This window comes from Odontomachus brunneus, unplaced genomic scaffold (genome assembly GCF_010583005.1).
Source record: "Odontomachus brunneus isolate Ranch 3 - 2012 unplaced genomic scaffold, Obru_v1 Obru_scaffold_128, whole genome shotgun sequence".
NCBI lineage: Eukaryota > Metazoa > Arthropoda > Insecta > Hymenoptera > Formicidae > Odontomachus > Odontomachus brunneus.
Genome location: NW_022639578.1, coordinates 463,177 through 490,590, shown reverse-complemented (window position 1 = coordinate 490,590; position 27,414 = coordinate 463,177). Strand labels below are relative to the sequence as shown.

At 40.2% G+C, this 27,414-nt stretch overlaps 1 protein-coding gene across 11 annotated transcripts in view; it reads left to right on the top strand.

Moving 5' to 3' along the window:
* Positions 1-25,846, top strand: part of LOC116849895 (tensin-3) — a 245,469-nt gene extending 219,623 nt beyond the window's left edge. For 7 of the 11 annotated variants that reach the window (XM_032827522.1, XM_032827521.1, XM_032827530.1 and 4 more), the window contains 12 exons: positions 5,694-5,977; positions 6,136-6,761; positions 13,140-13,353; positions 13,947-14,138; positions 15,941-16,528; positions 17,548-17,897; positions 18,689-18,778; positions 20,197-20,305; positions 20,632-20,815; positions 21,218-21,583; positions 21,867-22,149; positions 22,449-25,846. In XM_032827522.1, the coding sequence (XP_032683413.1) occupies positions 5,694-5,977; positions 6,136-6,761; positions 13,140-13,353; positions 13,947-14,138; positions 15,941-16,528; positions 17,548-17,897; positions 18,689-18,778; positions 20,197-20,305; positions 20,632-20,815; positions 21,218-21,583; positions 21,867-22,149; positions 22,449-22,608 (3,446 nt within the window). In that variant the 3' untranslated portion in view covers positions 22,609-25,846. The remainder of the gene's footprint in view (positions 1-5,693; positions 5,978-6,135; positions 6,762-13,139; positions 13,354-13,946; positions 14,139-15,940; positions 16,529-17,547; positions 17,898-18,688; positions 18,779-20,196; positions 20,306-20,631; positions 20,816-21,217; positions 21,584-21,866; positions 22,150-22,448) is intronic. The other 4 variants (XM_032827524.1, XM_032827526.1, XM_032827525.1 and 1 more) reach the window with 4 other exon arrangements.
* Positions 25,847-27,414: the final 1,568 nt, after the last annotated feature.

The window sequence follows — 27,414 nt, the reverse complement described above, 5'->3', positions numbered from 1 at the left end:
TCTCTCTCTCTCTCTCTCTCTCTCTCTCTCTCTCTCTCCTCCGGTCGGTTGCTTTCACGCGGCGTCGATGAGAACTTGCTTCATTAAATCAACGCGAAAATCATCGGCCTTGCCTTCCGGCGGAATCCGTTTCTTCGAAAACTTCTGAGGTGGTCTCGAAGTAGGTGGTATGTAGTATCTTCGCGTCGATACAGCTCGATTGGGAATTTCAGCTCGTGTTATGAGAGCCGCGCGACTGTGACTTGTTTTTGCGAGTACTCTGCGTTAGGTGGATCTTCAAACATAATATAATGTCATGAGCTTTTTATAAAAGGGAAGACACAACAAAGCTGTTAACACAATAAAAGTTACGGTTGCTCTTATTCCGTGTGTGAGAAATCTCTTTTGCAAATATAATACGATATCGCATGTTTCTAAAATGGGACACATAACAAATCATCGATTACATAACGAATATATCACATTGTCATCGCACCTTCGTCATTGCATTGTCATCATGAATTTCTCTTACATTGTTAATTACAACTACAAAGTTGTTTTCGAGATATCATATCATGTGGAATACAAAGATTATTCCACGTGACGAATCTTCATTTGCAAATATGATATGATATCGCGAAGTTCTTTCTAAAATACGAGCAAACTTCTTTTTAAAATAAACGTTGAAATGAAAATGGATTATACAAATATACATTATACTCCCATCGCACATGTACTCGTTATCCGCACATTACCATCGTAAAATTCTCGTACATTATTAATAAAAGTTACCTTCGCGAGTGCTCCGCGTGTGAAGAATCTTCATTTGCAAACTCGACACGATGTCACCAACTTCCTTCTCATCGTTATTGAAATGAAGATGTAACGAGCTATCGCTTACACTGACATATGTCATACTTTTCATCGCGCACCTTCGTCATCCATATCATCATCATGAAATCCTCCTGCGTGGCGTCGCCGGCGATCGTGTTGACAGCATTCGAGGCTACACTCGAGTCCCATCATCCTGTTCTGGGAGAGATTGCGACAGCAATGATCCGCCGATCGGCGAGCGACGACAGGATTCTCGTTTCTCTTAAATATGTATACACGCGAAAATCCACTTTGGATCTGAGTACTTCCAAGCGCGGCCCTGTTCGCGCGTGTATGTTCGCGAGCGAGCGTTAAATGCGTCCCATCTGCCCGAGGTGGTAGATTAGTCGTCATTGACAGAACGCGCGGGCCGGTTTGGGTATAATAAGCGAGAGAGTCGCTCGAATAAAAATGATTTATACCGGGCGCGATGTGTCGACGAGATAGCAACGACGTGGATTGAATTCAGATGAGGCTCCCCGTACGTCCCTAGAGATTATAACCCGATGTCCTTCGCGGAATCTTCCCCGTGATGATCTTAAATTAGCCCGATCGTCGATCCCGATCACGCCATTATCGCAGGGAGCTTGTTCGTAAGAACGGTAATAGAGCTCGGCGATTCGTTATGATCGTCTATACTCTTCCATGTTATCGTGAATACGCGACAAGATTTTTGTCCTCTTTAGGTAACGTGGATAGCAACGTTTAAGCTGGAATATGAGGTTTTATAGCAGAAGCAGCGAAGTGCTGCGACGTAAGAATCAATTGGAAGCAGTTACGATTTTCAGATATTGGTGCAGTTTTATCTCATATTTAGTTGATTTCATCCCTAACTGTCCAGAGAGATTGGTAAATTCTTTGCTTCTCCTAAGTATTTATATCAAGTCAAATATGGCCCGTGATGTTGATATTTATCTGTTCTGTCCCTCAAGTTAAAAAATGCGATATCGGTTCTGCGAAATCTTTTTATGACATAGAAAATATAAGAAATATGTTACATAAGAAAATATAAATAATACTATACAATTAACCTGACATGCTTCACAAGTGTCAGTGCGGCAATTTCAATTGACGAAGGGAACAAACAGACATTTCAGAATGGGACAAATGTCAGGGAGTGGATCCAGTCGCGCAACACGACAAACAAATAATTACATCCCGCGAATTCCAATTAAGTCGATAGCCCGGCCTCGTAACCGGCGCGATTGCGTTATCGCAGAGCACTCGACGGCCATCGCCGTCACTGGAAAGAGACGTAGAGTGTGACAGGGGCCTAAGGCGCCAAGTGCATCGGCCACACTTGCATCTCGTGGCGCACCGGAATGCCGGATCAAAGCGAGCGATTCGAGAGAACATGAGGGGGAGAGAAAGAGAAAGAGAGAGGAATAAAAGGGAACGTGGACGCGCAGGACGAAAAATAAAGCATCGTGAAATTCTACGGGCACACACGCGGTGCTACCGGATACGCATCTCGACAGGGAGACCCGTTAAGGGTTCCTCACACCGAGAGAGCCATCCCCCGCCTGAGGCGTATGACCGTCGCCACGCGTTTCCACAGCGCCTCTTTCGCGGATACTTCCTCTCGCGTTGCACTTTTTTCAATCCGACGTGGCGTTGTCGGTGCATATAAAGTAGCGAAGACCTCGAGTCCACAAACCGGACGCGAAGGAGCGCACCGAGCTGCGCCGTAGGTAACATCAGTTCGGATCTTAGTTAATTCAAGCACCGAATACATCTAAAAACAGAACTCCAATTGCAAGATGCTATTTGCCTGTTTTAACTCCATATTCTAGGGGAAAGCTTTTACCCAAAAAATATTTCTCTTCTAACAAAGTGGATTATTAATCGGAATAGATGTTGTTTCTTTTTGAATCTCAAAAGGAAAAAATATATTTACTTAAAGCAGAACGCCTTCTTACGTGCAATATAAGACGCGGCAAGACTTGTAAACAAAAGATCCTCTATCTTTGACCCTAGAGAACTCGAAATATTAAAAACCCTAAACATATGAAATTTAAACCAACTTTTCAAACGTGATCGTTCTTAAAAACATGTGTTTTATTTTTTTACTATAACTTTATTGAATCGTAAAAACATTAATAGATTCATATTCCTCGATGTTTTCTACATTAATTAAAAAAAAAATTAAATTTTGATCATTTTTCCAGAAACTATGAGCAAATAAAAATGCATTGAGTAAAATTTATTTAATTAGTTTATGGTTCTAGGGTTAAGAATATTGTGCTTGGAATATTTTGTGGTTTTAGAAAAATTCTCTTGAAGCCACATATAAGAATAAAATCCTCTAGGATTCTAAGAACAGGATGATATTTTTTAGTATGAGCTGGGTTCCTCTCCCTCTCGTGAGAATTACTTGTGAGCGTTGCTTGTTGGCGCAATGAAGCGACGCTTTCGTCGTGTTATTAATTCTATGAACTTTCGTAGGATTAACAAACACGTTCATCTTCAAGCGCCTGCTTCAGAGAGACTGGTTCCTGCTTCGCCACAGTAGTATTATATGCACTTTCAAGATACAATCGCGATCATCGCTCTGTGTGGGATGTATCTGGTCGTTTTTCCTCTATTAATAGCATGTAATAAGCGTATGAATCATCAGTATCCCGAAAGTAATTGGATTCTTAACGGCTGGAAAACTTCATAACGCCGTGTATCTAAACTTTCATTTCCCCATTTCGCGCTTCCACCTCGCAGCAAGTAGATTCGGGCAAACTTTTATCGCTCCGCGGAAAGTTCACCCCTCCCCCCTTCCCCAGTTCCGGTCCAGTTTTCGATTTTGTTATTTGTATTTACTACTGAGTTCACGTTTTTTTTTATCTTTAACGTGGTTACCTAACTTCACCGGTGAGAGTTAAATAAACTTTTCTCCGTCTCTCGTTCGCTTCCCTGTCATGTCGCTTTTTACTACACGTTGATTCTATACGAGAGTTTTACCGCCATTAACGGATACCTGATGAGATTTTTCTGTCACTAATAGGAGAGATCGCGTCTAGTTGGCTTAAAAGGGATCAATGTCGGTCATGTACTTTATTTATGTATCTATCGTGAGAGGAACAATGGAAACTTAATCGAAATTTAATCTTTCAAAAATTCCAAAATGTTCCTTTTAGAGAGAGAGAGAGAGAGAGAGAGAGAGAGAGAGAAAGAAAGATACTTTTCCCTAAGTTTTATTAAAATCGAAATAATATTATAGCTAAAAGTAGAAAAAACCGATTTAGAAGCGCCAAGTACATTTTCAAGTACGAAATTTGGTAACTTAAATAACGTGTTATTAGTTAGAATAAAGTTTCTTGCTTGATGAAATTGTATTTTTGGTACATTATTTCGGGTAATGAAAGCAATTTTCATTCATAAAATGACCGAAATTGAACATGGACGAATGAGGTAAAGTTGACTACTATATTTAAGGACCGATGGGATTGTGGAGATCTCTCAGAGATCTCGGAACTCAATCAGGATACATATATTACATGTAACCTTCTTACCTCAAATTATTAGCCAACTTGCCCCAACTAATATCAGATTTATATCGTATAATTGTTAGATTTCATAGAGCCACCACACAAAATGTCATCCACCCCATGTATTCGTCTTCTCGAAGCGCCAATTTACTGCTAATCCGTGTTATGTCATGCTTGAGTAATCCGCGCGCTTTCGATGACGTAATTCTTGCGGTAGGTTAGCCCCGTGTCACGAGGTCATCGAGAAAAAAAACTCAGTCGAGGTTGCGCCCCGAGAAAGCGAACAAGACATCGGCGAGAGCCAAGTAATCATGACTAGTGGGTTTCCAGAAATCCCTGCTGCGAACTTGGCAACTGTGACAGGGTGCAATGGAGTTGCGAGAATTATGTTCCCAACAAAGTCGTTGTACCAAACCCATTGTCGCTTGGATTGCAACGTTGCGAAGACCGTGTTATAAGACCATGTTACATAAGCGTTTCCACCAATTTCAATAGTCGCTTGGTCCCTGCGAAATATCGATTTTATTTCTGTTCCCAAGCTTCTCTCGTCCAAGTATTAAGCGTCTCTAAGTTGGATCGCAAAGTTTTCCAAGAGGCGAGTTAATGAAAGTTAGCCGCAAAATTATTATTGCATCATTATTGTTACATCTTCACGCGATGTGAATGACCAAGTTGTAAACATCCCAATTCATATCATAACGTCTACGAAACTCGAGCAATTAGCTTTAAATGGTCTGATGCGCTGGTAGAGAGGGGAATATACGGTGTAGACAATTCTTAACTTCTTCATTGCGATTCGTACCCGAGAGCGGCGTCAGTCAACAATTTATGGCTGGCGGTTGTTCCTCTAACAAGCTCCTCGATTTCCCGGGGCTCGTGGAATTATAGTTCACGCGGGTGCCCGTAGATATTTCTACACAAGAAGAATCCAAGAGAATTTACTCGTGACTTAACTCGTTCTTTACGCGATCTTTGCGCGATTGCTTTTATTCCAATCCACGATATTTCGTATACTTCCTTTCAGTTTATGTTGAGCTTATTTACAATTAATATTACCTACTTGTTATTAATTCAGACAATTTAATTAAGTTATGTCCTATATGAAAGTAATACATATATAGAATAGACAGAGTACACATTTACAATGAATAAGGTTTAATAACATTATAGTTATAGAGTCAGATACGGCCACTGAAATTTAATGAATGTTAAAGTATACCTTGATAAGTTTTTTGTACTTTTGTTATTTTACTATCATATTATTTTACTATATTTATTTATTATTTTATTTTGTTTTTTAGTTTTAATGTATATTTTACTTTCGTTATTTTAGTATACCTAGAAAATATGTATGTCTTCTAGAAGGCCGTGAGACTCCGTTATCACCGCCACCCCCTTCGAGCTCCTCGGTTCAAACCTCACCTCGTGGCTTAGGTTATACCTGTGGTCCCATAGATGGATCCTTGTACGCCGTGGTTCATCAGGGTGCTGCAGGAGGTGCCCGTGGCTCACCATTGACGGTTTCCATGGACAGTGGCATAAGTAGTGCACCACCACAAAGACCCAGTCCGCCAGAACCCGAGCCGGAAAATCAGACTCACGGGGACCTCGACAAGCTTCTTCATGATATGATGCTCACCGTTGAGGTAAGCTCAAAGACTTTCTTACAGGATTCCTGCAGGATCATATAGTTAATTGTCGATACCACGCACGGAAAATTAAAGAAACATTTTTGGAAATTTTATTAATCATAATAAAACTGGTCATCTGAAATTTCGCACGGTATAGTGAACTCTCTTTACAGTCTATGCCAGATCCTCCGACAGAGGACTACAACCGTGATCGAAGCGAGAAGATATACATTCAGGAGACGCGCAGCTACAGCAGTCACGGCAGCAGCCATCCGACATCCACTTATTCCACCCTGAAGGACTCGTACAGAAGCTACGGGGGTGGCAAAGAATCCAGTCCGCCCTACAATTCGAGTAGCAGTTATAGCACCCTGAAAAACGAGTATAGGGAGTCGCCCAAGAGTATTGAACATCGATCAAGGGACGATTTCGAGTACCGTGTATCTCCTGACCGGAAGGTGTCCGAGTCTTCCAACGATTCCTACAGGAAGCACGCGGATTCCTTCTCGCCGCCGGGCAACATCGACTTCATCGACGAGGACATACCGTATCACGCCAGGCAGACCAGCCAGCCGTTCTCGTACGGCGCCACCACTGACATGATAAAGCATCAGAAATTATCGTCGCCTTCGTTGGTGAGGAAGGCGTCTGTGCGCAACGCGGCGCCTGTCGTCGACTTTGAGGACATCCTCGGCGAAAATTCCAGGAGACCCATCAGCCCCCTCAGCTCCAATACACCGGACCCACCGCCAGAGTTCGCGAACGGACCCATAAAGAGCGGCACGGACCACGTGGATGGGTGAGTGATCTGACCAAATTTATTGCAATAATATACGAGAATCATACCTTTGTCATATTTACTAAAAATAGCGAGCATTCTAAAAATAATGAAAACGCTAGAATTTCACGGAAAAATTTTTACGTTTTAAAATATGAATATTTTGCATTTCCCTTACCACTTTATCTCTCACAATAAATACCCAAACGGAACGCTCGGCGAACCTACTCCGATCTCTCTCCTACATTTTCATCTCGCTAATTACGTCCAAGATTACCTCGCGTTGACGCAGCTTTGTTCTCTCTCTTCGTGATCGTTAACCACCCTCTCTCATATCTCATCCGAAGTATTCTGAGAGAAATTATGCTCCCTGTATCTCATGACACACGATACTTATTCACTCCGCGCTGTCAACGGCCGAAAAGGTCGGTCTCTGTACGACGGCTAAATCTCGCCGTTGCGAAAGTGGAGATTAGGCGGTTTTCGCGAACGACGAAAATCACGACAGAACGAGTGGCTCGCGTACCTTTGGCAACGTTTCCAAACGACCGACGTCGACAGCGTGATGTCGCAATGCATCGTCCGAATCAGGCGCCGCAAAAGAGCCGCGCTCACGCTTGAGTGGACGAGCAAGCGAGAGAAAGGGCGAAAAAAAGAGAAAGATAGAGAGAGAGAGAGAGAGAGAGAGAGAGAGAAGGAAGGGGAACAGAAGAGTCCGCGGACAATTAATAAATCGTCGACCCATTCGCGGCCATATCGCGAAACCTTCGCCGCGAATGGCAAACGCGGTCGTCGTGAATCATTGTCGTTCGCAACGCGTAAAGAGGAGACACACGTTCAGTCGCGAGCATTCGCGTTAATTCCGCCACAACCGAGGTTGCAAAACACAACAGACATTACTCCGTTCGCATTAACTTTTTTCACATAGATAATTAACAGAAAAAAAAAGATAAAAAAGAACGCGGGGAAAGCCGAAGCCGAGCGGTTGCGCGCGGCAATGTTTCGAAAGGGAATCGTTTGTTGCGACGCGTTGCCGTAAAGGCGAATGCGTCCCATAAATGCGCGTGGTCATCGTGTAACGCCATTCACCTCGAAGTCATCAACTTTTTGCGCAGACCGGGGCTTTCGCGCTCCAGTGCCGCCCTGTGCATCTCGCGAATGAGAATCCCGCGCGTGAATGGAAGAGAAAGCACGCACGGTCGCGTAAAACGAGTCTGTTAACCCTGTTTGGCCCCCGGCGTGACTATAAAATAACATACCGAGGAATGCACTCTTTCATCGCGGCGTTCACGAAAACGCGTAAAAATACAGTGAGCTGATTGCGAATGTGTGAATTCCCCTTGCGCGGAATATGATTTCGCATGACAGCCAATAGTCACCGCGACTCTTGATGCAAAATTTAAATTTTTATATTTTCGGGAGGATATATATATATATATATATATATATATATATATATATATATAAAACATGTTTCTATCAATATCTTCGACAAACGCTTCAGGGACTTTCTCGGAAATATGGAAAAGCTTCAACTATAAGATAGTAACGCAATAAAATCGAAACCTGCAAACAGAGATTTGTACTATTTAGAAACAAATGAACAAGGCTTACTTGAGTCCCAAATAAATAAAGAAGCGACATTGAAAATCGGTGTGATATATCGAAAAGCCGCCATCTTGTTTCTCCGTATTCGACAGACCTGGCCAATGGCTACACTGAGGAAAAGACACTTAGAAATTTATTTGCATGATACAAAATTTATTTTCGTGATATAAAATATATTTCTGAGAAATAAAATTTGTTTCTGTGAAATAAATTTTTGCCCTACAAATAAATTTTCAAGTATTTTTTTCTCAGTGTTTCTGGCCATATTGAAAGAAAATACGTGACAGACAAAAGTCAAAGTACAGTAGAATAAAATTTACATAAATAAAAGTACTTATGTCACACACACACACACACTGAATTAATAGCTATTTACCCATAACTTTAACTGACATCAAGCTGCAGCGAATATTCTTCTGTGACATCAACTACGAGTACGTTCTACTATATCATTAATCTTAACTCGTTCACCATGATGAGGAACAATATGGCGTTGAACCACGTGATTCAATTAGCCAATCAGACAGTTCCCCTAAATGTCGCTTCTCTATTTATCTAGGAATCTAGGATCCGTATTAATAGTTGTCACTTGAGACTTGTCTCATGTGAGATACCTAGATTTTTATTTAGATCCAAACTTTTCAGTTAAATTGTATGATATATGTGACATTATATCTGTAATCGTGATTCGAGTGAAAAACTTTCATCTAACTCTGAACTCAAATCTGAATATCTCACTTGAGAGGAGTTTCAAATAACAATTATTAGTACGAATCTAGCTGTTACCAGCTGTTCTGTACTTTAACTGATTGTTATATCTGCGGACCTAATTATAATATAGTTTGTTTATAATTTCGTAATTTTTCCACGTGAAATGCAAATGTTCCTCTGACATTCTCGCGTTGCTCGCGACGTTCGGTTCTACAAATCAGTGCGCGCCATTTTGGACAGTTTTGTCGCCTAATCTCCGAAAATAAAATTCGCCTGTTAGAACTCTCGATGTCCAACAACATCGTGTCTTTCTTTTTAACAGAGAATCCCAAGAGAACGTATAGCTGCATAAAAAATGGTATTATGAAGGGTTGATGGTAGGCTCGACGGGTTCGACGAACCAGATATCCGCGCCGTAAAATCCACGTCGTATTGCGTACCGCGAAGCGCCGTGAAAATAAACGCGCGACTACCCTCGAACGCGAACGAAGCGATTTTGCGCCGCGCGAGTAACCGCAAGATTTCATGCGGATATTTATGAAGAGACGCGTCGGGGCCGCGAAGAGGAAGCAGATGACGTTTACGGTCGACGAGATCGACGGACGTTCGGCAGGTCCGCTTTCACGAAGAGTGAAAGAAACGTGACGTTCCAGCCACGAGGACACCTCGAGATAAATCCTCGCTTATCCGTTACGACTGCCTCTCGCAGAAAATAATATTACGCGACATTGTAACGACGTGTTATTTAATGGACACATTTTATATGATCCTTGCTGCAACGGCTGTGTGTACCGTGTGTCGCGGAAAAATAAGACGGAGCCTGTGCCGAGAGGAAGAGGAGTCACCTATTTCGGGGCGCTGGTCGCTCTCTGACATAATTACAAATATAGAACAGGCGAGACGCGCTAAATCGGCCCTGCGGAACCGTGAATACGTCTCACTCTCCGTCGTTGTCTGATTGGTTCTCGTGTATTTTGCTCGTATGCAATATGTCGAGGATGATCCATCTGCTAATGAGGTGTCACGTGTTAACGCGACGAGATAAGTCTTCGTGTAGCAACCGATATTGCACGATTCTCCGCGATCATTTCGTGAAATTAAATTTTCAGAAATTTATCTCACCGAGCGTCGTGTTCGTGTGACAGTTGTATTATTTATTGCGCCTGAAGTTTTATTTCCCGTTGTCCTTTCGCATCCTCTTCTCTTACGTTATCGCGCACGTGGAGTGTCTCCCTTTTTATCTCTCTCGGTAACTTTTCTTCCCTCATAACACCGGAAACACCGGAGAAACGGCACTCGGAAGCGGAAGTCATCGGAAGGCGAGGTACGAGCACAAAAGCTACTCGTAAAGCCTCGTATAATTTTCTCCACAAGCTCGTGCTTGCGTCGTCCTTTCCGGATGGAGGATCGTACCAACACAGAAACAAACTTTTCTGTTGCGCGCTGAAATCCTAGTCGTTCACGTAATAATATCGCTGGCGGACGCGATGTATCGACAATGTCCTATCTGTGCCAAAAGCTCTCATATATTTCGTAGATTAATGCGACCTCGGAAATTACCGCGGCAGTTTCTCATGTTCCAAAATTTAGAATAGTGAATTTCCGGCGCCACTGTCTCGCTCGTTCATTATTTCACTCATCATTATTTGATATATTCAATTCAACATTAAATATCTTTTGTATCTCTGACAGAGATATATGCAGTATGCGTAGACACCTATCTAATTATTGTAAAAACAACAGTTATTAGTAAAAATAGCAATTTACTGTACAATATGTAAATCAATTCTTCCCAAGGCATAGTATCAGCATTACTAATTCAGTTTTTTTCTACCAGGGGGGATATAATATATAATTTTATAAATTATATATCATGATATTAACATCACATCTATTATTTTTATATTCATTAGATAGAACGTTACATGTCTTTTTGTTTGTGTGTACGTACACATTATTTTTATCGACATATTAACACGTCGGTAAAACTTACGACTGTGATAAATTATCGATTGTCGTTTAGCAGAAATTAAGTTTATTGTCGTGTCCATGAAAACATAAATTGATTAAATTTCGAGTGAGACGTAATAAACTTTTGCAGAACAAGTAAAACTGTATACACAAACCAACGAAGATAGAATAATATTATTCTATTATTTGTCGTGAACAATAGACATGGAATTTCATTCGCCATTCGCTTTAGTAATGTATAACCTGAGCTCGATTTTGATTCCCAAGAAACACAAATTGATATTTCAATCAATGGCACATCTATCTATAATAAACGTCGGGTACTCGCGGAAGATTCCACGAATCGGTCAAGGTTGATGCGAGCTCACGGTTCCTCGACTGTTTCATATTTGATGCCTTCAAAGTGGCGCTCTACATTTGTCGTCCAAGGAATTCTTGTATATCCGTGTATAAACGCGCAGATTTAGACAGCATGATGTAAATTATTTCCCTTCCAAAATAACTATGTAAAAGCTTAAGAAATTGTTGTTATTTCTCAACTTGCGAGACTGAAAACTTCACTTTACTTTCATCTTTTATTATACTTTTTAATGTTCAGTCAAACTATTTCATTAATCTTATGTAACAATTTACTACCAACTGGAAATTAGCTGTGGTAAATCAATAAAAAAATGAAAAAATTCAAATAAATGAATCATTTTATTAATTTCTTTTAGAAATCACAGAAATGTCAACAACTATCGATAACTAAATATTGATAACTAAACACTGATAACTATATTGTTATCAATAATCATATTATAAGTTGATAACTATCAATGGGATAGAATATCAATAGTTCTCTACTTCTACACAGAGAGAAAAAATATCTAAAAAATAGTAAATATTTATTCAATGAGTACTAAAATATATATTTACTTGTATTAATATAAAATATCTTTCAAATAAGAAAATATACATTTTTTTAAAACCTTGAAAAGATCTTAGCTTTTCATGAATGTAATTATTCACTTCATTTAAATAAAAAAATATTGAGATTAAAATAAATATATTATTAGTATTCATCAAATAAATTTACTATTTCTTAGATATTTTTCTTTTCTTTCAGTATAGTATGTACGTTTCTGTGCAGTGATAATTTGTCGTATAATGAAATCTATTTTTTGCAAGACGGGCGGTTGCTGAGGGGAATTCGCGTGTATAAAGAGATTCGCCTTTAAACCAATGCTCGTTCTCTCTCTCTCTCTCTCTCTCTCTTTCATCGGACGACAAGTTCGCTCGCGCCGAGGCGCAGTTTACAACCCTCCTGGGGATTGTGCGCGTTCGAGCGGGCATAAATTTCGTTATTCGAAAAAAGAAATCCTCCGTGACTTACGCTGATTGGCTACCGAGGCCGTCGTTTATTATCTCGAAGAGCGGCCGGGTGCAACGCGCTCTCTCTCTCCGGAGCCACGAGCTGATGGCCCGGGGCGACCTCATCGATCAGGCTGTAATTATCGGCATCTATCGTGGTAGGAGGTCCAGAATCCGGCGTAGCGGAATTCCGCGAGTCTATTCGCGAGAAGGAGCCGTGCGTTCTAACGAGCCTTTGTTACCGGAGTCGCGGTTCTCGGGTTCCCCTGAGAAAGCGCGGCTTCTCGTATTTTCCGCTGCTCGTTGCTCGTAACGCGATAGGTCGCCGTTGAGAGGCATGAAAGCGAAAAACACCACGACTATTCGCCATTACTCACGTCACGCTATTGAATGTCCAGTTTCACCCTCTAACATTGTGCCGGTCGTTAAGTACCGTATCGAAAAACGCAACCCCGTCGCTGAGCGCATCGCTGGACCTGGATCGATCGTCCGACGTGAACAGCTCACAATGAGAGCAATCAATCGAGGAACATTCTACTTTTTATTTGTTCTTAATAGAGTAATTTTCGTTTCTTGCCTTTGTGCATGATACGTCTCTCGGCAAGGAAAGAGAGAGAGAGAGAGAGTAAGTAAGAAACAGACAGACAGAGAGAGAGAGAGAGAGAAAGAGAGAGACAGAGAAAGAGAGAGGTAGAGACAGTGAGAGACATCAAAGGGCAAGGATAAGGCAATTCCATCTCTTTCGTTATCGTTTAGGTTGTCGTGGCTGAGACAACAGCAATTGAAACTCGCTGCTAGGAGAGATGAAAGGAGCCCTGGCAAGCTTTGGCGACAAGAGACCGGAAACCGTGTCATCGGCGAGCTCAGAAGCTTGCAGAGAGGAAGATTGAGACACGACGGCTACGCCAGCGATTCAGCGGTCCTCGACGACGATGACGACACGTGGGGTGCGGGTTCCGTTTCTGGACAGGTAAGAAGAGGATACACAATTGTGTTAGATTTTATTTTGAAAAAATGAAACTATTGACATATTCTACTCTCTGTTAATCAAACTTTATGTTTTCGTGATTAATTACGTGAATAATAGTTTGTTCATATAGTTTAATTCTGACTAAAAATAGTATGTTACGTGAATGATAATCCATAACGTACGAATTCTCAATTTGAGATTATTTATACGTATTTATTTATGTAAAATAAAGAAATTGATATAATATTTAGCTCCAAAATCAACGTTGTTGGATCTGACTGATCTAATTTTCGTTAACATTATTAGAATTGTGACTGAATATTATTACAGCAATTTCCTTCTTTTGTTTTAATGTTTTCTTGTCCGTGATTGTGTTGGTGTGTATGTGTGTTTATTATTATATCGGAGATACAACTATACAAAGTACATACAGTGGCTTTCTCATCATTCACGGCCATAACAAATACGTTTGTAATTTAACAAACAACGGTTACTAACGAAAGAGAAAAAGAGAGAGAAAGAGAGAGAGAGAGAGAAAGATGAGTCGCGTATTCCAGAATTAACTTGGTTGACATTTATCGTTTATCGATTAGCCGCCGTCGAGAGCTGTTCCATACACCTCCGCACCAGCTAGTCCTCTACTTCCGCAGAGATCGAGCAGTCGGAAGTACAACGGCAGCATCGGAAGCGGCGTTCTCGGTAGACCGCGCGCGGAGAGTATGAACGAACGGCCGTTTGTCTCCATGAAACGCGCTTACGAATACCGCAAGTACAGCGATAGTCAGGTAAGTCCGATTGCGCATCCGGTGCACTTCACTCGTTAGATTGCTGGGATTGTACGCGCCATCGTTTCAAATACATTCCACAGTCGTGATTATTATATCAAATTATATTCAAGATTTTATAATGATTATGTTCTCCGCTTTGGAAATCTCTCAGAGTGAAATATCATTCAAAACAATTGAAAATCACTCGACGCGATGGTGAAAATATTGCCACTCCAGATCACAAGAGCGAATGTTTAATTCCAACTTAAAGGGAATTCTTAATCCACACGAGTGATTTGATTGATTAGATCGAATTTGTTTTTATTACAGTAAAGTATGCTCAGTCGCAGAACGGTTTGCATACATTTTCTCGAATTCTCGAATAAAGTCACGGTATCTTATTTTATAAAATATATAAATGATTTCAAAATAATGTACTGTTGCTTAAAGATAACTTCTCCTTTTTAAATTTATTGTCACACCCTATACTGTCACTTCAGTCTCTGTCATGACTGCGATTATTGGGCATGCATATCAGCAATGACTCTCAATTGTGACAACACGAAGCGCTGCAACTTTATTCGGCCGAGCATACATCAGATTCGCTCTTCAATTTCGAGTTAAAATATTCACTCGACAATTCGGAATGTGAAAAATCCGCTCAACGAAGAGTCACTCGAATTTGAATAACCTGTCACTCTGTTTTTCGAGTGGAAATTTAATCAAAGAAATTTGGAAAGTATAAATGATATTCAAATATAGATGATATGCAAACGTCCTCCAAAATTTTCACAAATCTGGGAAACCTAGATATCAAAATTGCGACGTGTAACGAATCTAATTCGCCGAACGAGATCTATTTATTTAGCGTGAAATTTTGACGTTTCCTGGATACCGAAAAATTTTCAGTTTTTGTCGAACCGATTGCAACGCACGTGGGTAATATTAACAATTATTCGCATAGAGGTAGAAACGACGGTACGGCCGATCCCGCTTTACGCCAATAAGACGGCGGCAGCACGAACGCTACAATTTAGGCCCCATAGATAACACGCTACGGAAACTCCCCCCCTCCCCCAACAACGCTATATCTTATAGCAATACCATATAGTTAAACTCCAAATAGCAAAAAACGACCCTGTAAAACATAGACCCCTAGGCGGCCGCCTGTGTGGCAGAAAGTCCTTTTTAACCCTTTTTCGTGCTATACTTCCGATGTATTCGCAGGAAAAAAAGTCAAATAATTACAGTGGTGAGATATCGGCGCCGACCTAGCCAACCTAGCTGTCTCTAATTACTGCATAATTTCAAGTCTCAACTCTCTAATTAATTTCAAGTCTCAAGTCTCTAATTACTTACTCAATACCTCAAGTTCCAACGCTCTTTAATGGCAAATGGAAATTGATTTTTGCTTAACACGATATTAATTTATTAGCTGATATGTGATCTACTTCGGTGTTTAACAACGGCAAGATGTTATTGCCGTAAAACAAAAAGGAGATGACTTTCAGTGATGTTGTACACATGAGAACACGCTTTCGTGACTGAAGTTACTTGCGCAATGCACAGGATTACGTAACAACATCTCAAAAAAAGTGCCATTCTGGTTGGTCTACCGAGCGTAACAATTCCCAGCTGACGTGGCAGCTGCGTATAGAGCACGCGGCGTTAACTCGCGCCATTAATTAATCCGCGCAATTAATTAACAGCGATTCGGACTTAAAGCGGAGTATAATCGAGGACACTCGGGGCATAGCACCGAAAGGATTAAACGCTCTTAGTTCGCCGGCATGTAGCATAGCGCTTGGCTTGCATTCCAGAGCCCTCCGACATCCCCCCGCTCAGCCTTAGCGGCCGCGGCACCCTTAGGGTTAGCGGCGAGCAGCCAGCAATCGAGTTCCAGCAACAACATCGAGAACCGACAGCAGCAACAGCCGCCGCGGCCGGAGTCGCGCAGCGACAGTTTCGCGCGCGCGGACGCGTTGCTGCGCGAACACCGCCAGCATCAGCTGCAATCGGGGCTCGGCAATGGCAACAACGATCACTCCGAGAGGAAGCAGGCGGTCTCGACTCCGGAGTACGCGACGCCGAGTCGAAACGCGCGGCCCGAGTCGAGGAGCCGCGTCGCTTATCAAAGCGTCAGGAGTTACAGTTCGGCCAGCAGCAACGATCAGACGGACGGCGGATTGTTGGCGGTGGTCGATCAGCCTGACCCTCTCGTGAGCCTCATTCAGTCTCTAGCCGAGATCACGCCGATCCGCGCGTCTCCGAGCACGTCTAAGACCGAGAACGAGCATCCTGTCGGCAGTGACGCGGTCGTGTCCACTCCAATGCCTGCCAGTGTGCCTAGCAATGTCATTAATCGCTCCCCTAACCAGTCGCCAAAAGCATGGCAGAATTGCATCCAGGTTTGTCTCACCCTCACGCAAATCTCCCACGCGCCCACCACGGTAATCGTGCGTTTCGTAACAAAAGCACTTGCCTTGGTTTTTTCTTTTCTCTTAAGAGGAGGTCTTCATTTAGACAGTCGAAAAAAATTGAAAATTCTCATAATTTTTTTTTTTTTTTAAATGGATAAAGATGTCAATAAACGTTTCATGATATCAAATATGTTTTCTAAAACTTTTTTTACAATTAGGAAAATGACCCTATTTTGATATTTTTATCAAAACCCTATTTTGATATTTTTATTCGTGTCTTTGAAAAAATCTCCTATTTTCGGCTATCTAAACTAAAACCTCCCCTTAATATGCGTTGTTGATGATTCTGGATTAGTCGACGATGCAGTCAGTGAAACAAGATTTGTTTTTTATAATGACAATAAAATAGAGGCTACATACAAGGTAAATCACTTAACGTTAAAATCTAAAATATTTCTGTCGTTCTTTATATTAAAAGAAAATATATAAGGAATCATTTGTGTGATTGGAAAAGATAAATATTGTAGTCAGCCAATCCTTATCTAATATAAAAAAACAACAGAAATGTTTTAGAATCTCACGTTAGGTGACTCAGCCTGTGTATATCTGTAAAAATCTATATTATTATTAAAAATCTTACATATTTTGTATAATAATGGAAAATATCGAAACACACAGATTTGTTACATCGTAGCCATCTTGCATTCCAATATTTCATTAGGAAATTTGTCATGTTTGTTGGTTTCTCCGCTTATCGGACGAAATGATAGCAACCGTGCGAGTCGATTGTCACTGTGTCGCCGCTAATTGAGAATTCAATATTAGTCTCTCGACATGTCGAACTTGCCCCGGCACGCCTCGCTTGGCTGGTAGCGCATAGACCGTCTTAGCGAACAGCGGTGTGTATTTCGCACGCGACTAATCGATGTCTCATAATTCCGTCACACTCCGCCGAATGTCTCCGAACGAACGTACGTCAGCAATAATCGCCCCCGCGAATTCCGCAGCCGCACAATGACTCGGCGTCATCGTGGACCGAGAGAAGCGTCAGTCCCGGAAGCGCGGTCGTCAGCGGTGCCTCGCGACCGCAGACGCCGGCGTTTCCGGTCCATCCGCGGACGCCGTACGTCAATAACGCCTCGCCGACCGTGACGTTCGCCAGCGATCGCACCTACATGACGTCCAACAACAGTTACAACGTCAACAACAACAACAACAATAATGTCAACAACGAGGCTGGCGGTAACAACAACAACAACGTCGGGAGCTACGGCGCCGAACGAACGATATATATCGAAGAACGAAGAGAAGCCTCGAAGGAAACGGGGCTTCCACCCAAGAGTCCGACAACACAGCGGTAGGTTCTGTTTTGCTGTTGATTCTCACGCTTCCTTGAACCTCCACTTTGAACGTATGACGCAAGAATTCGTCGGTAATTCACTTAAGGAAATTAACGACGTAATTCAACTTTCGTTTTCTGCGCTGTTCTTCTATTTGGTTGTGTAGAATCGCAAATGCTCGCACAGAGCGAAAGTACAAATGTCAATGTGCAGCGGACTATTTTATCAGACTATTATATCAGAAACAAAAAATTTTTTTGTTAATAAAAAATTTTTTTCAATTTTTTATGTAATATAAGATACTCCGCCATTTATTAACATTTGTACTTTCACTCTGTATGAGCATTTGTGATTCTATACGACCTAAAACAGTGCAAAAAAGCTATATTATATCGATATCCAGTATCCTCTTAAGGATTTTACGTTAAGTTGAGAAATTTAGAATTTTATGTTAAGTTGGAAATCAATAAGGATTTATTTCAGATATTACTATGTGGATAATTTTATATTTTTCTGCGAACACGAAAGATTTAGGATAAGATAAGAAAGGATTTTCTCGCATTATTCCCTGCATTATTTTCTGACATTTTGAGATATTAGGAATCTCGTTTTTTTTTTATATGTGACGGGAGCACTATAACTCTGGAATACCGCACGCATCTGGCGCTTAGTATTCCACAAACCTTTACGAAAATGTCACATACAAGAACGACGCGTATTGTGACGTAAAAAAAGATCTACTCTCGAACATGATGGAAGATCGCAGAGCGACGGTGATGATGACGCAGAATGATATTCGTGATTCTAGACGCTTGAGTTTCCCGGCAAGCGGGCCGCTTAAACAAACGCATAACAAACGATGGCCGCTCACTAACCAATCGGCGTCGTTCGACTATAGGTAATATATACAACACGAAAAATCGCGTGAGCGACTGATTTCTGTAATTGAATATGCAATTAACGACCTGCGACTTAATCACAGCGGCGAGCAACGTCGCGACCAAATCTGCACCATGAATGTTTTGTGTCATGTTACTAACCGCGCGTGTTGACACGCTCGGAATGCAGCTGTGTATCATATCACACGGATGATCGATCGTTCTTCACGCTGAGACACCGTACGAAAAAGATCTTTCTACAGTGTTGGACATTAATCGATTTTATTTGACTAAAATAATCGGCAAGTCAATCGTCAAAATTAATCAATCGTCACACATATAATCACGAATAATTTATGGATGTGTATTACCCGTATAGAATCTTTGCAAAAAATCAATTGGAAATACATTAGTTTCCGCGCAAAGAAACGTATAGTTTATATATACAATACAGTTGATATAGTTACAGTTCAATATAGATTGCAATTTAGAATAATCTCTAATTTTTTTTAAATCTTTTCATTATTTTTTAAATATGATACATCCTTGATTGATAAAATTAATTATAAATCAGTGAGAGATAATCAGTCAAATTAGAGCTTAGACTAACAATTAATTTTGATTCGTGATTATATATGTATATAACGAAAAATTAATTTTGATTATTAATTTGTCGATTATTTTATACAATTGACGTTTTTTCGATTAGTACTCAACGCTGCCTTTCTAGATAGTATTTCTCTTGTTGTTTCTCACAAATCAGATAACATCATATTTATGTGATCTCATCGTTTTTCTCTTTACTTGCACTATTGATGTTTCTTGTTGTTGCTACAAATTGTAAACGTTCATCGTAATTCATGAGAAAAGAAACTCACAACTCATTGCGAGCGGCTGATTTAATCGTTACCTCCAGCTTATAGAGTCGTCACGAGAGAAATCAGCACACATTTTGTATCATATGATACTAAATATGATACTAAATAAATCGCGGCCACGCGAACGCACGTTGGCCATGTGTGTGTTGCACTCTCGAACTAACTCGCGCTTCCTTGCATCGTGTGTCTTAGAAACCACTTAAACAGCGCAGAGTACGCGTGTGTCAATGAAGTAGACCGTAATCGCGCTGAGAAACCCGTGATAACATTTCCATCGTCATCATCGGAAAATCTTACGAAGAAAAGAGAGACTCTTTTCTATGTGCTCCATCTTCCCGCTTCTTTCGCTGGAGACGACTGACCTATTTAACATTAGAGACGCTCCTTTCACCTACCAGATTCTCCTCCGCGATTGTGTGTACCACCCTTGTTTTCCGGTGTTTTCCTCACGATGTACAGCACTATGCACGAGTCAGCCAACACACGTCTGCCTGCACGGAAACGACAGTGCATTCCCGCGGAATATTTTCTAACATTGCGCACGGTTGGTCGTTTTGCAGCAAGGACCGACCTGTTTCTCCGGTAAGCGAATCGACGATGTCGCAGCCGCAGGCTGTTTCGCGCAGTCCTGGAACACCGACCCACACTGAATTCGCCCAAAGCCCCAAAGTGAGTACTGCGATATTATATTACCCACTCGCTGCCTCTTACCGTTGCATTAACCTTTCAACGTAATTCACTCCTCTTCTGCAAACTACAATAAATAATAGCAATGAGATCAACAAATTATAATATATCCAACGTAACTTATAACTGAGAATTAAAATTTCAAACTCAACTGGATACATATTAATTTTCCGCCGTTATATTTTCATATTTGAGAATATTCCAAAAATATATGTGATGATTATATTAAAAAGAGAGAAACACGGTCAGATATGATATTTTATACACAGAGAGATATATTCGAGCGTCACTTTCTTCTGAATTTTCAGAGTGCTGCGTCCTACACTTCCATCAACAGTGGCGGCCAATCTTCGCCACAGGTGCAATATTATGGCTCCAGACGCTCCAGCGTCCATTCGAACACGGAGCCCCAAGAGGTAGCTGACGCTAATGTGAAATTCGTACGTGATACCAGTAGAATCTGGTACAAACCCAACATATCGCGGGAGCAAGGTAATTATCTATTTCTTGTTTTACCCCAAATTTTTCTTTTGCATTTTTTATTTATTATGTGATAATATCTTATATGGATTTTAGATAATCTTATTACATAAAAGAAGAAAATATTTTAGATACATTTAAAATTACGATTAAATACAATGTTTGCAAATTTGTAATCTGCTGTGTATATATATATATATATATATATATATATATATATATATATATATATATATATAATATATATTGTGACGTAGCGATTTCGCCAGTCACTGTGAGCTTCACATTTTTGGCCGAGGAGGAGATAAGCGTTTCCTCCTCATATATATATATAACTTCTTAATATTTAAATAAAAACGTTACTTTATACAACTTACATGCGCGAAATAAAAATACGATAAAATTTCATTGCAGCAATCTCAATGCTGAAAGACGCGACACCCGGCACATTCGTAGTGCGGGACAGCAATTCGTTTCCGGGCGCCTTCGGGCTGGCCCTGAAAGTAGCGACGCCACCTCCAGGTGCACCCAGCAGTCCGCGGGACCCGTCGAGCGAACTTGTCAGGCATTTCCTGATCGAGCCAACATCTCGCGGCGTCAGGCTAAAAGGATGCGCGAACGAGCCGGTATTCAGCTCTCTATCGGCGTTGGTTTACCAACACAGCCTGATGGCCATGGCTCTGCCTTGCCAACTGCTGCTACCCGAGCCAGAAGCAGCCGCTAGAGCCTTAGATTCACCTGGTACTAATAGCACCCAGCAGCTTCTCGCTCAGGGAGCAGGTAACTGGTTTGCTACAAGAGATATATTGTTGCATAAATTCAAATTAGAAGGAGATTACATAAACTTCCTCAGAATCGAATTACAATCTAAGCCCTCTCCCAGTTAATTCATTTTGCCTGCTGTTTTCAATTAGAGCGATTAACTAAGTAAAATAGAGGCAACCTAATTCCTACCGCACTTAAGTGCGCCTTTAGTCAGCTTATCTAGATATTTCCTTTGATTTGTAAGGACATAGAAAAGTAAACATTCGTTTCTCTAATATTTCAAATGTATTTTTTACAGCTTGTAACGTTTTGTACCTTTTCACAATTGACACGGAGTCCTTAACCGGGCCGCAGGCCATCAAGAAAGCCATCACGAGCCTATTCGAGCAGAAACCCCTGCCGATCGCTACAATTGTTCATTTCAAAGTCTCCACACAAGGCATTACTTTGACCGATAATGCCAGAAAGCTATTCTTCCGCAGACATTACCCTACAAATAACATAAGTTACTGTGGCTTGGATACTGAGGAACGTACGTGGGAATTCTCTGGCGAAGACACCGGAAGACCACTTAGCGCCCAGTATGTTTACAGATGCCATAATTATTTCGATTAAAAAGAAATATGTTTCTGTAATACAATGCAATAAAATAAAATAAAAAAATTTCTCGATATTCACACAAATATAGCGATTGAGAATTTTTCTCTTGCAATTTTCCGAGAATTTAGATGTCAAAGACATGTAATATCGAAATGTTCAATTAACAAAATTTAAATTAAATTTAAGTGACAAAATTTTTTATTGAGACATCCAACCATACTTCAGCCATAGCAATATCTGCTCTGAATTTAAATTAGTTGCTTGTCACGTTTGTTTGCAGTCGCTGCTTTGGTTTCGTAGCGAGAAAACCCGCTCACAAATCGGACAATCAGTGCCACGTGTTCGCCGAGCTGGAACCGGAACAACCCGCCACAGCCATTGTGAATTTCGTTAACAAGGTCATGATGGGGAGTTCCATTGTCAAGGCCAACATCGTCTAAGATACACTAAGATCCATCACGCAAATGCCAAAACTAACGGGCACAAATACATTACCGATAACGATTCCGCCTTCAAGGTTAACATCGACACATATCCAAAAAGAAAACAGGAGGGAGAAGAATGCAATCTACCAGCGATTGGAGAGCGATCGAGAGGTCGGAGATAACGAAAAGAATGATCGATGAAATCGACTAGCAGGATCGGTTGTTCCGCCGACACGCGGAGAACACGCGCGGATCTGACGGCAGTGACTGCATGAATTAATCGTTATCGTTAACTGACTACACGTAATAAATCTTCGTGCATTTCGTAGCGTTGAATCAGTAGAACATTCATGTTGTAAACAGTAGGGATGACATAATTATCGGTAACGCCGGGAAAAGATCGAGGATCGCTCTCCTCGGAAGAGGAATGAGAGGAGGAGGAGAATGAGGGGCGATGCGTGAATCGATTCCATCCTCGCGTCAATATGCAGTCAAGATGAGAAAGTTGTTGTTATGATTATCGTTACTGTTGCGATTTAACGTAGCGAATAGTAAAGTAATAAATGGGACTCTAAGAGAGGTAAGATGGTCGAATGATTGCATCGCCGATTCGATACCTGATTTCATTTTCATGAGAACTCTTTTCAACGGTCCAATCGCGTTCGCTGCGTTTTTCACGTATGTAACTCGTTGTTTAACATAACAAATCTTACAAATTAGTGTGCTCTTTAACGTACCGTTTAACTATTGTCTATTATCTGCACCTCAAAAGAAAGTCATATTTCTTCGGGTTACCTTTGTAAAATATATTCGAACGACACTGATGTCTTCGCTCCTTTCAAAGAATTTTTCGCGAAAAATTCACTGTGTGTTTTGTAATTTAGCCATCTTCCCCCGCTTAGGATACGATCGGTCGCTCGATCAGCCGCACGCGAACTTACCGATAGCTCGTAGTCATAGTTGAAGAGAATCAACCGTGCCCTTCGCACGAACTACGAAGGGCATCGAACATATTCGAAACGAGCGTATCTCGCGCGACACTGAGTGCGACTTTAGTTTCGGAAACCATCTACGCACCGCGCACGTATAAACACAAACATACTTATACACTGGTACACATACCGCATACACGTAACTATCACGCGGAAGATAATTAAGCCGATGCTCGCGCGTTAACAAGCGATATACGTAACTTGACTTTCAGGTTTCCACAGAATCTTGTTTCCGCGCTTGAAAAGGTCTTTACTTTAAAGAATTAGTAACGCCAAACGGATTTAGAAATCACAAAATTACGAAATTCATAAAAAATGGAAATATCCCGAATGTTGATCTTTAATCCTTTAAGGCTCAGGTTCGAGCTCGTTCAAGTAAAATTTTTTTCTTTATAAGGTAGCTTTAAAAGAGGCCCCTAGTAAAGAATTTTATGATCTAAATGAAATTGACCGTTGTAAAATATTATCTTTTAAACGCACATATATATATATATATATATATATATATATATATATATATATATATATATATATATATATATACTTTTATGTTTATACGTGTGACCCAGTTACAAAATTTAATAAAGTCTGTAACCATGATAATGAACATAAAAACATCAACCTTATTTTAAAATGATACTAATAAAAAATAGAAAAAATAAAACGTTTTATTAAACTCTTTACTTAAATTTTTTTAAAAACTCTTCGTTAAAATTTTACAAAATTTCAAGTATCGACGGTTCTGCTTTCTGTTCATGATTGTTATATTGATTTCTTCAGCGAAAAAATCACTGTTTCATGAGTTGGGACGAAGAATACAGCTCTATCTAGGATAGATTGACAGAATTATTATTTTGCCGATATAAAAAATTTTGAGAGAGAACTTAATGTGAATGTACATAATTGTGTACACAGGACCTTAAAGGATTAACTCTGAACGAAGTTCAATTGACAAGTAGATCGTTAGATAACGCGCGAGCATCTTAGATCCATATATTATCATGTTATACTTGAGACTCTCGAGTAATGTTTGACAGAGAATATTACATTGTTTGCAGAGCGTATTATGTATACACACGTACATCTCAACACACACATACATGCACGCACACACACAAACACACGCATACGTAGACACACGCATACAGACACATTAGATATTCCCGTGTCATGCCCCCTCGATGTACGAAAGGACGACGTTATAAATAACTGTATATATGCCGTGTCGCGGGATAAGTCGCCTTAAAGGGAGGCCTTGAGGAGATACTTTGAGGAAGACCGTCGTGGACTGCTTGCGCAGTCCGCGACTCACGGAATAAGCAATGCTACGTTATAGCATCAGCTCGGAGAGGTTACGCAGGTATGGGGGTTGAGGGAAATGCTACTCGAGGAGGAGTATGCACGTAACGAGCAGCATCGCGCGTATTCTTTCGGTGAACCCGTAGATTCTTGCCATTTCGGGCTCGTGTGCCGTCGAGACCTCGGGCCGTCTCGATGAACACGACAATGAGCAGTCAATTATTACGACCGAATCAATTACATTGTAATTACGACAATATGGCAGTGTGAGAAGACCAATGGTGCTCGGTAGCAGCCGGTCTTTCTCTCAATACCTACCGTCGACTTCTTCGTCTACTTTCACCTTCTTTTCTACTTTTGTCTCCCGGATGAAGGTCGGTCGGGACTTTGGCGTTTCCTTCGCTCTGCGAGCTCCTCCAACTGACTGTAAAAGGGAGGATTCGTTATTACGCAATGTGCTAGTCAAAATTCGTGCTGTATATTCGATGGTCAAGAAATAGATCAACATTGATCCTGAAAGCTCGTTCTGGACGCACTTGGCCTTTTCATGATGGCGAACGCGAGATACGTTTTATAGCTCGCATTAAGTGTATGAAATGAACGTGGCGTGTTACCTTGAAAACGGCGGGTTTGAAAGGTGACTTTAATAGCCGTAGGTGCGAATCGGACATCGCTGAAAGGATTAAGGACCCGCTTGAAAGATCCGACTGTCTTCCTTTGCGTTCTTCCTTCTCTTCGTCCTCCGTCTGCTCTTTCTTCTCCGTGGATTTCCTTTCGTACGCGCCCAGATCCGACTAACAGCGTAATATTAATTTAACATTCAGTCATTATAATAATTATTATTAATATTATTATTTGTTTATGCTATTTTACTCCCCGTACGTTCACGCAATATGTATCGTTGCGTGCCGCATGGGTACGCGCGTATAGTTGTAACAACAATAAATCATATTCACAGTGAATCGCAGTCGTATTATTTATCCGGCTATGTCGAACTATTTCTATAATCAAATTTCACGGAGTTTCTGAAAAAAAAATAATCTTCTTAAGAGAAGCAATAGAAAAGATAAAGTATAAAAAATAAAATAAAAAATGTTCTATTAACATAGAATATTTTTAGAATTGAATAATTAAGAAAAAATTCAGTTAAAGAGACCCACAGACAATACAAACTTTTAAAAGATGTTTTACAGACGTCCTATATTTTAAATGTCTTCAAGACGTCTTTTAGAAGAGAGAGAGAAAAAGAGAAAGAGAGAGAGAAAGAATTTGTACTCTGAGAATTTGTCTGGAAACTTTCAAGAGTATCAATATCAAACAATGTATCAATGTAACAATGTATCAACAACATTGAAACTCTGATAAGCTTCACGACTGCCTCTGATATGACTCAGTATTTATGTTTATGTTACAAGAAAAACTATTTTCACCCACAAAAAAAAACCATGCAAGGAAGCAATCAATTTATACAAAATATGCTTAGAAAACAACAAAAATTGTTAAATATTGTCATATTTACAAGTAGCACTAATTCGAGAATGTATCGCACACACAACATACACACCAAACAGTTTTTATTATTATATTAAAAATATCCAGAAGTTTTCAATCTCAATCTTACTTATCTTAATCTACTCAATTTTTATACATATATATATAGAAGTGAAAGAATTCTTGTGTATTATTTCTCACTTGATCTTTAGTTAACACAAACAACTACAAAATGACCATTTATAAAGTATATGATATTTAGAATTTTAAGCGCTTTACTTTATCTTTTTTCCTGTGCTTGTAGAGATTTACCAGAAGACTATTTTAATTACAACAATAAAACATACGAGGGAGCGGCACAATATGTATGGAAAAAATTTAATATATATAATTATGGTAGAGTTTAAACGCTGGTATCATGAAAACGTGTTTTACTAACGGCAAATTCACTGACCTACTACGCGTCACATCATGCCAAACATATTTGCCGGAATATGTTTGCATAGTCTGCAATTTTTCGACGCAATACTATTATTTTAGTTGACAATAAATATATAATTTCTTCTTAAATTTTATGTTTAGCACAACGTCCTCAAAATCAACTGAATGATATAACATTTTAAAATGGCGAAATAATTAAAAAGAATAATTAAAAATAAATACTCTTTTTGTTGAATCACAACATGACGAATGTTATTAATTGCAAAGAATTTATTAATTTCAATTAACAACATACATATATATTATTACATATATATGCAAATGTTGTTTTGGCAAAGATATTAAAAGCCTAAAAATTTGCAAATCCTTCGAAAGTCAGTAATTACTACCGCAACACTAAAATAAAAAAAAAGTGTCGAATACTCACTGTCAGTTGCTTCAAGTTTTACCGGCACGATTCCTTCACCTTTAAATGATTAATACCGCGCTAAGTCGGGTTGATTCAAATCATCATTCGATGCGCATCCAATCTCTATATAACAGAATATCCTTTGAGTATCCTTTCCTTTAACTTCGCAGAGCACGTGATTCGCTCGGA